We start from the raw sequence: 11757 nt of genomic DNA, 5'->3' as shown, positions 1-11757 counted from the left end.
AAGAGGGCTAAGTTTAAAAATTTTTTAATAAGTTTTAATTTAAATTCCAGTGAGTTAACATAGAGTATAATGTTAGTTTCAGGTGTACAGTATAGTGATTCAGCACTTCCATACATCACCCCTTGTTCATCACAAGTGCATGCCTTAATCCCCATCATGCATTTCTCCCATCCCCCACTCCACTCCCCTCTGGTTACCATTAGTTTGTTCTCTATAGTTAAGGGTCTCTTTCTTGGTTTGTCTCTCTCTTTTTTCCCTGTGCTTATATGTTTCTTAAATTTTACATATATATAAAATCATATGGTATTTGTCTTTCTCTGACTGACTTATTTCGCTTAGCAAAGCACTCTCTAGCTCCATCCATGTCATTGTAAATGGCAAAATTCCATTCATTTTTATGGCTGCTGTTCCATTACACACACATGCACACACACACACCCCACCTCTTTTTTATCCATTCATCAGTCGATGGACTTGGGCTGTTTCCATAATTTGGCCATTGTTGATAATGCTGCTGTAAATACTGGGATGCATGTTTCCTTTTGAATCAGCATTTTTTTTTATTCTTTGGGTAAATACCTAGAAGTGCAATTGCTGGATCATGAGGTAGTTCTACTTTTAACTTTCTGAGGACCCTCCATAAGAGTGCTAATTTTTTTTTTTTTTTAATTTTGCGAGCTAGAGAGCGCGTGTGTGCATGCGTGAGCACAAGCAGGGCCAGGGGTGGAAGGAGAGGGAGAAGCAGACTCCCTACTGAGCAGGGACACCTATGTGGGACTGGATCCCAGGACCCTAAGATCATGACCTGAGCCAACGTCAGACTTATCCGACTAAGCCACCCAGGTGCCCCAAGAGTGCTAATTGTTTAAGCACGTGCTGTGTGCTTATAAATTATCTAACACTGTGTTAGATAATTTATATAACTGTACAGGGATAACACTGATTGAGTATTTTCCTCCTACCAGGCAGACTGACTTGTGTTAACTCGTTTCACTCCTGTACATATATTATCTCATGTAAACTTCACAATAATCAAGTGAGATAGGGACTAATTATCCTTGTTTGACAGATAAGATAACTGGAGCTCAAGAGGGCTAGAAAATGTGTCCTGGGTGACACAACTAGTTAGTGTGTGACACTCGTGTGTCATAATTCAGCTGTCTGACTTCAAAGCCTGTGTACATATCTACTTCACAATATCCCTGTGTTGTAAGGTGAAGAATAGATGTTTTTTAGCACAGGATTACGTTCTGGGTATAAGTTTGCTAGATTTAGCTAATAAAAATACAAGACACCAGTTGAATATTATATGGTCCATATTTATGCTAAGAAAAGCCATTGATCTGGAATTTGCCTTGAACCGGGCATCCTGTATTTCATCTGGCAGCTGTACCTGGGCGGCCCATTGTGAGAATGTGTCTTATCCTCCCTGGTTTTCCTGTGCCCCCACCAAAGTCATGAAGCACTTGGCTCAATGTGCATACTAGAGCCGAAGCTCAGGGCCAGAGAGCAAGAGAGCCACTCGGGAAGCTTCTGATGCCTTCTGTGGCCTCCTTCGCTGTTTGTAAATTCAGGGGTCCGGGAGATGTCGCCCTGTAAATCGTATCCTACGAAGTGTGAGGCTGGTAAATGTGGGACAGCTGGGTGCGCAGGGGGCAAAAAACCTCATTTGTGGTGTTTGTCCATTTCCATGGTGTGACTGTTCCAACCGTGGCTGATTTATGCCAACATGATGTCATTGGAGTTGGGAATAAATGCACACAGCTGGTTCTGGGGAGCTCACGCAAGCCAGTCACCCACCCCTGTTCTGGGCATTTCTTCTTTTCACAGATACACAGAGCCTACATCGTCATGAAATGTTTAAGAGAAAATCTCTACCACCGCGGTATTCTCTAAGTTATAACAATTAAAATTTAAAGGAGGCAATTTCTTACCTGCGCTAGTACCACTGATCGAATTTCTCCTCCTTTCAGTTCACAATGGTTTAGAGTTCGGCTTTCATCCTGCGTTTAAAGGCTACAAGAGTTCATCTGTCATAATGAATTTCCTGTAGTCTCAGGGGCTATTCTGAAGAAAGGCTGTATTTCCAGACCAATATGTCTACTGCACTTTTGATGCCAAGCCTCTGTGCAGTATGTGGTGGGAGTGATTTTTTTCCCCCAAATGTTCACTATGTCACATATTTCTGAGCTAGCATATTGAACAGATGTATCTGTGGGTAGGCAAGAGGCTGTGGCAGAATAATTTTACCTTCCTCTGTTTGATTGAGGAGTCAAGAAAGACCTATCCCCGTACAACCATTTGAACTTCTGAATTCAGATCCTGCCTTTTGTGGCCTCTTCACGCATGAAGCCCCAGGGGTGGTTAAGAGCATGGACTTTGGAGTGAGGCAGTCTGTGGTGACTCCTTTATAACTGTATGATCTTGGGGAGGAACTTGGTTTATTCCATCTGTGAAATAGAGCTAACAATATTACCTACCTCAAAGATACCTGACATAAGATAAGCACAAAATATCTATCAACTCTCCATAGTATTAATGTTATAACTGCTGTCCTTGTAATTAATCTTATTGGTCATTAGTAAACAGCCTTATCGTAGGTGTTGGCTTCTGTCCAGCAGATGCTTACTATTCTACAGAAAATGCTACAGGTTTTCTTTTTTCCAACCAAATCATGTAAAAATTCAACATTATAAAAATTCTAGTTTGACATTACATTTTTGAACAAATGTCAGAAATAAAAATGGTCTTCCTATGTTGTGAGAATGTCTGTGAATCTTTATAATTTCATGAGGGAAAAGACATTCGTTGTTAGGATTCTTGGACTCAAGAACAAGCCTAAACTCCAGTTGATATGCTTGGCCAAGAATCACCTCAGGCAGAACTGTGACATACACGGAGTTTGTCAGCCGAGCCCCTCTGTACCTCCCTGTGGTCCTTTCATGTGCTTCTCATCATTCATACATTCATCCACCTCTCAGGGTGATTTTCAGAAAGCTAGGGTCATACTCCTGGGGTGCCTGCGTGGCTGAGTTGATTAAGCATCTGACTCTTGATTTCAGCTCAGTTCACAATTTCAGGGTCATAGAGTCAATTCCGCACTGGGTGTGGAGTCTGCTTAAGATTCACTCTCTCTCCTTCTGTCCCCCCATAAGGGAATGAGTGAATGAATGAATAAATGAATGAATGAATAATAAAGTAATGGGTCTTTTACAAATAAAGGATGAATGCATGCCAGAGATTTGTCAACTTACTCCTGAAGGAATCGGTGAGATCATTAGGCTGGTTCCGAGAGCATTCGAATAAACAGGTATTTATAGGATTTTGTTATTGTCTTTTTTTTTTTTTTTTAAAGAAGGTGGACATAAGATTGCTAGGTAGACACAAAACTAGTTAATGTCCTACAGAGCAATAAGTTCATAAATTGGGGGGTTATTTTTTCTGCTAGACAGAAATCTGCATGTTAACACGTACCTTCACATGTCTGGGCTCTCGTCATATAGTAAATAGCAAAGTCAAGCATGGATGCTCTCTCCCAGAGAATTAAATAATTTTGGGGGGAAGCCAATTTAACAATGTCTTAGCATGACATTAAGAAGATCTGCTATACTCTCTTTGCCTTATTTTCAAGTATTAGATACTTAAAAAAAATTTTTTTTTGAAAGAGAAAATGTTGGGGGAGGGATTGGGGAAAGGGAGAGAGAGAATCTTAGGCAGGTTCCACGCCTGTGCAGAGCCTGCTGTGGGGTTCAATCTCATGATACCGAGATCACGACCTGAGCTGAAACCAAGAATTGGACACTTAACCAACTGAGCCACCCAAGTGCCCCTGTACAGAGATATATTTTAATAAGGGCCTTCAGTCAGTGGGGTGTGTCATGTGGCAGTCCCAGAACTGGATGGGAAAACATAGGTTGAGCAGGAAACCTTTTAAAATTCCTGCATATGAACGACCCAGACATAAAAATCAGTTAAGAAGCCCTTGTATTTCAGAAACACTCCTCTGAAGAGGGATTTATTTCCAAATCAATGAAGCAGGGAAACCTTTCTGAAATTTTACTTAGGGACCCTAGAATTTACTTATATAATATGGCATACTATTTTTTTCTGGAGTGGGGATTGCAGAAACCTGTCTGAGGACCCCCTCAGCTACCTTCACTCTCCTTCAATGGGAATTCTTCTGTAGGTGACAGTTGTCCAGGGGGACTTCAGTTTCGCCTGCCCTGCTCTGCTCAGGAGTTGTTTTCCCTGTCTCCATGGTCATCAGTGTTTCAGCTCCAAAGAAGACACAGTCACTCTCTATCTCTGGTTTAATTCTCCTAGCAGAGCCCCCTAGAGCAGGAGTCACGCATTTCAGTTCTCTGTCATGGATTTGATTCAGTAAATACTTAATAAAAAATTATTAATGTAAAGAAAAAGAATAACATTCTTCCTCTGGGAGCCCCCAGCTTGGTGGGGGAAAGACAGAAACATGGAAACAGTTCTAAAGCAGGAATTCCTGATCTCGGCTGCACGTGAGGATCACCTGGGGGAACCCTGAAATTTCCCGCTGCCCAGGCTGTTCTCTGGACCAATTCAGTTAGACTCTCTGGGGGTAGGACTAGAGCAGGGTTATTTTTTTAAAGCTATCTCGGGGCACCTGGGTGGCTCAGTGGGTTAAGCCTCTGTCTTCATTCAGCTCAGGTCGTGATCCCAGGGTCCTGAGATCGAGCCCTGCATCAGGCTCTCTGCTCAGCAGGGAGCCTGCTTCCCTCTCTCTCTCTCTGCCTGCCTTTCTGCCTACTTGTGATCTCTGTCTGTCAAATAAATAAATAAAATCTTAAAAAAAAAAAAAAAAGATAAAGCTCTTTGGGAGGGTCCAGTGCATTGCTGAGCTAGAGAACCATTGCCGTAAAGCAAAACACACTTGGAAAATGCTGAAGTGCTGTGTGAACAAGGATATCACAACCGTTCTGGATATGTTAATATTCTCATCCACTGTCTGATCACATCGCAGCCCATGAATACAGAAAATATAACCTCTCATTGTAACCTTGGGGGAAAGTTAGGCCAGTCTGATTGTCGGGCATTTAAAAATGACAAACTCTGGAAGGTATGATTGGCAGAAAGTGAGGTCTCTAAAGGGAAAAGGGCCCCAAAAAGATCAACCCAGAAAGATGACCCCCACACACACACACCCAAATCATTCCATGTTCTTTCTCTCTCCCTTGGAATGTTTTTTCATTCCCTTGTCTTCCTGAAGAAGTCCTGGTCTCCTCGTTCCCAACTCGAACCTCACCTCCTTTGTGAAATCTTTCCTTCTCCTATCCCATGCAAAATCAGGTCCTTGTTTTCCTCTGCCACTTAGCTCCTTGTCTTGTTGTGTCAGTTTTAATTATTTTAGGATTTAGTTATAATATGACCAAACAGCTTGTGTATACATTTGCCCTCTTCTTGGCCTTACTTACCTTTGTTTCCCTAGTACCTAGCATAGTGTCTTGATTTGTGGAATGAATAAACAGAGCTGCAGCGATTTTGTGTAGAGTCAGAACAGCTGTGCCATCATCAGGGGGAGACGTGGACTCAGGAGCTCCTCAAGGCTCCCTTGTCCAATTTCTGAGGAGCGGGACCCTCTGCTCCCAGTGGTGGGGCTAGAAGAGTGGGCAGACACACTCACTGGTGACATGCAGCTGGAGGAAGTGATGGCAGATGGGAGGCCTCACGGTGCCCAAGTTGTGGTGGTGAACTTGAGTTTCATCTTCAAGGTTTTGCTATGAGAGGAAGAGAGAAACAAGTCAGTTCACAGGTTTCAAAATAATGGGTATTGACTACAGATTAGTGCCTGTGGCACCAACTCCTGTTTTATTTAGGCCGCAGGCATCCAAAATGTTTAGAACAGCCCTTTTTGCCTGGGAGACTTGCTCGTCTCCTTTAAACTTTAAATCTTTATTTTATTTTAAGATTTAATTTGTAAGTAAGCTCTACACCCAACGTGGGGCTTGAACTCATAACCTTGAGATCAAGTTGCATGCTCTACTGACTGAGCCAGCCATGTACCCCTAAATTTTAAATCTTTAAAAAATTTTGGGGGACATTTTGTAAGCTTTACACAAATGAAGGTGAAGAGATTACTTCAATTTTTTAAGTACAAGGGTCATGCATTCCAGATTTTCTAGGACAGTGCTAATTTTAGATCTCATGTTCTGTTTTCAGACTGCATATCCTGGTTTTTTTATAAGGAAAGTATGGTTGCTATTCTTACAACTGACTCTCAACCAACCAGCCATGCTTAAAGGACTTCTAGTAGTCAAATGTCTAATTATCTTACATTTCTTTTGAGAAATCAAGTAGGACTGCCTCATGGACAAAACAGATAAAACCTTGAAGATAATATGGGACTGCCCTGAGCTCCAGATTTTCATTGAATGTGGTTTCTTGGTGAAGCCAGTATATATTAACACTCCTCTCCCTGCTACAAATAAGCACAAATTCCTTCGAAGAAAAACAGGCCAGTAAGAACTGTTCTTTCATTAAGAACTGTCCTCAGGGGGCACCTGGGTGGCTCAGTGGGTTAAAGCCTCTGCCTTCGGCTCAGGTCATGATCCCAGGATCCTGGCATCGAGTCCCGCATTGGGCTCTCTGCTCTGCAGGGAGCCTGCTTTCTCTTCTCTCTCTCTCTCTCTCTGCCTGCCTCTCTGCCTACTTGTGATCTCTGTCTGTCAACTAAATAAATAAAATCTTTAAAAAAAAAAAAAAAAAAAAAAAAAAGAACTGTCCTCAGGGTACCTGTCTGGCTCAGTGGGTAGAGCATGCAACTCTTGATCTTGGGATTGTGAGTTTGAGCCCAACATTGAGTGTAGAGATTACTTTTAAAAAAATGAAATCTTAAAAAAATCCCAAAAACATGTTCCTTAATCCCACCTCTAAAACTTCAGAAATGTTTCTTTGTGAGGCTAGTCACAGGAACCCAGCGGGGGCGGACCCTGGGCCCTGATGCTGGATGCCGTCCTCTTGTCCACAGCCCACATGGAATTGCTCTGGTTATAGGGGCTGTGCTTTCTCATTTCTGCTTAAGAGATTCAGAACAAGTTAGACCTTAATAAATCCAACTGTGACCCAAGTCATCCCAATTTTAACTGAAAAGCTCACAAGTATATAATCATTTTACCTATTCAAAAGGATAATTTTTTCCTCTCACCAAGTAGCTCCCCCCAAAATTAAAATAAAGGCTAGACTTTATAATATTCTTCTATATCTAAGGATCATAAGCTTTTGAAAAGCTAACGGTTAATAGTTGGTTGCTTTTAGTCATCTGGAGACCACAAGCTTCCCGTAACCTGGTTACATTCTTTAGAGGACACCTTGTATGTTCTCCTGTCAATATGTCCTTTTATGAAACAGTAACAAGCAGATGGACCTCAAGATATGTCATGGAGAAGTGGCAAAGCTATTAGAACATGAAGTACATCCTCTTTGGGAAAAAAGTGAGCCATTTTCAGAGGTCATTAAATTAGGCGCTATTCCGGCTCCTGTAAGGGTTACGTACGGTGGCTCTGTACTTCCCTCATGCTTCTGTACTGGAAGCTCTGCAGAAGGAAGAACGGGGCCCCTTCCAGGAGCGAGCCAGTCTGTATGCACAGATTCCTGGAAGCCATTTCCAGAGCTGACATCTGTGTGTTTCCATCTCCTCATGTTTTCCGCTCACAGCCTCATTGCTTCAGTGTCATGACCTTTAAAAACTTCTCATCTGTTGACCCCCATTCCAGTGCTCTTTATTTGGGGGGTGGTGCCCTTGCCATGAGCCAGATCCGAGCACCTTTACCCTTCGTGGTCCCTGGTGTGTGAGGGCGACATGGGTATGTTCAGGGGTGGGGCTTGGCACGAGTTCTACCCCATTTGATGAAGGGTCAAAAGAGGGGGAGTCCAGAGAGAGCCTGAGCTGGGATCAGCTAAAACAGCTCCTGAAAGAGAGACGGAGCTCGAGCTGTTTCTGGATAGTAGTCCCGTTTTCCTGCCAAGGCACAAGTCCTCCTCCCTGGCGAATGACAGCCCATCTAATTGTCAGATAAGATTGGTAGGCTTGGGGGTCGCTCTGTATGACACCATTTTAATAGGAGACCTCCTTCTTCTTTTCTTATCCAGAATTGAGAGGAAGCAAGTGAGTATGGTTTTTGCTCCCAGAATGGAGAACAGCAAGCCACCCTTGGTTATTCCCACACTGCTGGTGCCCCTACAAAACCACAGCTGCACAGAGGTCGCCTCCTCCCTGCCACGCCGTGACCTGACGGAATTAGAGGAGGTGCGCGGCTGGACGAGCAACGGAACAGACGTGCAGCTGGGGCTGAAACCTGGCGAGGTGGCCACGGCCAGCATTTTCTTTGGGACCCTGTGGTTGTTTTCTGTCTTCGGCAATTCCCTGGTTTGTCTGGTCATCCACCGGAGCAGGAGGACTCAGTCCACCACCAACTACTTTGTGGTCTCCATGGCATGCGCAGACCTCCTTGTCAGCGTGGCCAGCACGCCTTTCGTCTTGCTGCAGTTTGCCACTGGCAGGTGGACACTTGGCAGCGTCATGTGCAAGGTCGTGCGGTATTTCCAGTACCTCACCCCAGGCGTCCAGATCTATGTTCTCCTCTCCATCTGCATAGACCGGTTCTACACCATTGTCTACCCCCTGAGCTTCAAGGTGTCCAGAGAGAAGGCCAAGAAAATGATCGTGGCCTCGTGGGTCTTCGATGCTGCCTTTGTGACCCCCGTGTTCTTTTTCTTTGGCTCGAGCTGGGACAATCACTGCAACTATTTCTTCCCTTCCTCCTGGGAAGGAACTGCCTATAGTGTCATCCATTTCTTGGTGAGCTTTGTGATCCCGTCTGTCCTCATCATCTTGTTTTACCAGAAGGTTGTGAAGTACATTTGGAGAATAGGCACTGATGGCCGAACAGTGAGGAGGACCATGAACATTGTCCCAAGGACCAAAGTGAAAACGATCAAGATGTTCCTCATTTTAAATCTGTTGTTTTTGCTCTCCTGGCTGCCTTTCCATGTGGCTCAGCTGTGGCACCCCCACGAACGAGACTTGAAGAAAAGTTCCCTTGTTTTCACAGCTATCACGTGGATATCCTTTAGTTCTTCAGCCTCTAAACCTACGCTGTATTCCGTCTATAATGCCAACTTTAGGAGAGGAATGAAAGAGACTTTTTGCATGTCCTCGATGAAATGTTACCGAAGCAATGCCTATACTATCACAACCAGTTCAAGGATGGCAAAAAAAAACTACGTTGGCATTTCAGAAATTCCTCCCACGGCCAAAACTATAACCAAAGACTCGATATATGATTCATTTGACAGAGAAGCCAAGGAAAAAAAGCTCGCTTGGCCCATTAATTCAAATCCGCCAAATACTTTTGTGTGATTTCGCAGAAGTCTTTCAATTATTGTTATGTGCCAGAGATTAAAAAGCTTTAACTCTAAAAACAGGAGCTTTTTATATGTTTTTTTTTTTTTTCCAATCAACTTTCTGAGGGAAATGTTTTATTTTGTAAACTGTGGTTTTATTTTGGCTGCTTTTTGTTTTAGAGGAAGCTTTCACTTTGAGCTATGGTCAGTAGTCCTTTACTGTATTAGTTACATTCATTAAAAAAAGTAATGCTTTCCTACTTTTTACTTACCCTTATTAGGTCCAAAAAGCATAAACCATACACACAGTCTTCGATTCATGACTCAACTTAGTTTTATTCTGTCTGCTTTTTCTCCTCCCTCCTGAAATTTTTTAACTCTGGGCTTCTGGTTCTGAATGCAATCTTCTGTGTCACACATTTCAGAGACTTGCATTACTCTAAATAACACTGAGGTAATGTTAATATTGTATATATTTTTACATTACCTTCTTCCGAGAATCCACTGTCCAGATCTCCTATAGAATGCACTCCATAGGATGAAATAGGTTGGAACTTGCTGGGAACTTTGTGATTGAATTTAGTCAGGATTCTTAGGGAAAGAAAATTGATAATCAAGTTGCCTAATTTCCCTCTTTCTTTCTCTCTCTCTTTTTTCCATTCCCCCTTAACCTAAGCAACTGATGATGCCCTGAAACTTCTGAAGTCATAATGTTTTTTTCTCACATCTGTACCCCATCGAGGCTGTGTCTGGGATGTTTACTTCCTTCCCTTCTTTGAGTTAAACTCAAGCCAATGAGTAGGTGTCCTTGCTAGACAAGCCCAGAAAATGCCAACAGGAGAAACAACAGGTGGTATTTCTCTGGGCCCTGCAGTTCAGGCAGAGGTCTTTGGGTGCCCAGCCCTACCCTACACTAAAGACAGCAAGAACAAGGAGCACCTTCTTCACTGTCCTAGAGACTCAGATATGAGGCCGTTTCCCCAGCCAGCGCCTCTTCCCCTCATCTCTCCAGGTTACATCATCACACCCTTGCCAAGCCCAGACTTTTCTTTGCCTGTGGTATCTAGAGGTTTTTCTTCTCTGCTTGTCGGGTTTTGGTTATTTCAAACGTAGGGCCAGCACATTTTAAAAACGTTCTTATTTAAACAATAGGAGGCTTATAGACAAGACTCGTATGCATTTTCACATCCCAGTTAAGAGCTGCAAATAATAATTCGAGTTGTTCAGTGATTTTACCAACACTATCTCATTTTATCCTCTCAAAAGAATTCTGTGACACCCTTGGCCTCTCTGCTTCACACATGAGGAACCTGGGATGCCATGTTGTGTGACTTGCCCACATTAGAGTGTGACAGGGCTGGTCGTCACATACACACTCCGGTCCTCTAACTGCCAGTATGTCACTCTTCCCATGACATTACAGAAGTCTCTCTAAGGAGCATGTGAGTGGCCAACCCCAGCCAGGCCTCACCGGGCCTCCTGGGTGCCACCTTGGTGGAAATCTAAAGAAGGTCTAAGAAAATCTGGCCAGTTTTAAAGGAGAGTCTAGCAAAATTTGATGAGCTGGTCCTCACCTTTTCTTTGGCCATGGAAAAGTTGATATGTTCTTGGACTTGTGGTGCTGAGCATCAGAGATACAATCACAGAGAAATGAGACAAGACCGGATTTGGTGTTCAGGGCCAGGAACAACCTCCATGAAAGAGCTCATGTACAAAATGTCTGCAGAGCTGATGTTTTTAAGTGGAGGTGCTTCCTTCAGTCAACAGATTCAAGAGATAAAAAGAACATCTTGAATTTTTCTTCCTTCTCTTTTTCTTCCTCATCTTCTCACTTACCGCATCAGCAGATGGCACTCTAAAATGACAGACTGAGCTAGACAGTTATTTCATTGGCTCTTGGATTCTGAGGTTCAGACCTGTTAAAAAAGAAGACCCTTGTATTTTTGTCCATTTTTGGGTGCATAGTTTTATTTTGGTCCCTTTAGCTGGCATATTTTTGAAGTTAGATTGTAAAAAGTTAAATCTAATTCATCTCAATTTTATTTTGATATATATTTTTAGGTCTCAGGTTAAACTAAAAGATGAGTACTAAGGTCCATTCTGTCTTGAATGTTCTGTGAGTTTACCCCAGTAGGTGGAAATTCAGTGACACAGTCTCATAAGAGCTCTTGTTATAGAAAGTAGTTTTTTTTTTTAATAGAATCCCCCAAATAATGACAAAAGTGTCAACCAAATCATATTCAGCTGCACTCTCTTAGCATGTTGGTAATTCACTGTATTTTGGTTCAGCCTGGCTTAATATTCAGGATTCCTGTTGTCTCACTTGATCCTGAAATCAGAGGAACCTGGATATAATGTACAGATTATACCAGATAATCTGGT

At 42.9% G+C, this 11757-nt stretch overlaps 1 protein-coding gene across 9 annotated transcripts in view; it reads left to right on the top strand.

The window, feature by feature from the left end:
• Positions 1-9448, top strand: part of GPR19 (G protein-coupled receptor 19) — a 36840-nt gene extending 27392 nt beyond the window's left edge. For 7 of the 9 annotated variants that reach the window (XM_046010802.1, XM_046010803.1, XM_046010807.1 and 4 more), the window contains one exon: positions 8122-9448. In XM_046010802.1, coding sequence (XP_045866758.1) covers positions 8144-9391 — 1248 coding nt within the window. In that variant the 5' untranslated portion in view covers positions 8122-8143 and the 3' untranslated portion in view covers positions 9392-9448. Of the gene's footprint in view, positions 1-3228; positions 3311-7686; positions 7817-8121 lie in introns of those variants that run through there. The other 2 variants (XM_046010805.1, XM_046010809.1) reach the window with 2 other exon arrangements.
• The last annotated feature ends 2309 nt before the right edge of the window (positions 9449-11757 follow it).

Source organism: Meles meles, chromosome 7 (assembly GCF_922984935.1).
Source record: "Meles meles chromosome 7, mMelMel3.1 paternal haplotype, whole genome shotgun sequence".
Taxonomy (NCBI): Eukaryota; Metazoa; Chordata; class Mammalia; order Carnivora; family Mustelidae; genus Meles; species Meles meles.
The sequence above is the reverse complement of the archived record's forward strand: the minus strand, read 5'-3'. Positions and strand labels throughout refer to the sequence as shown.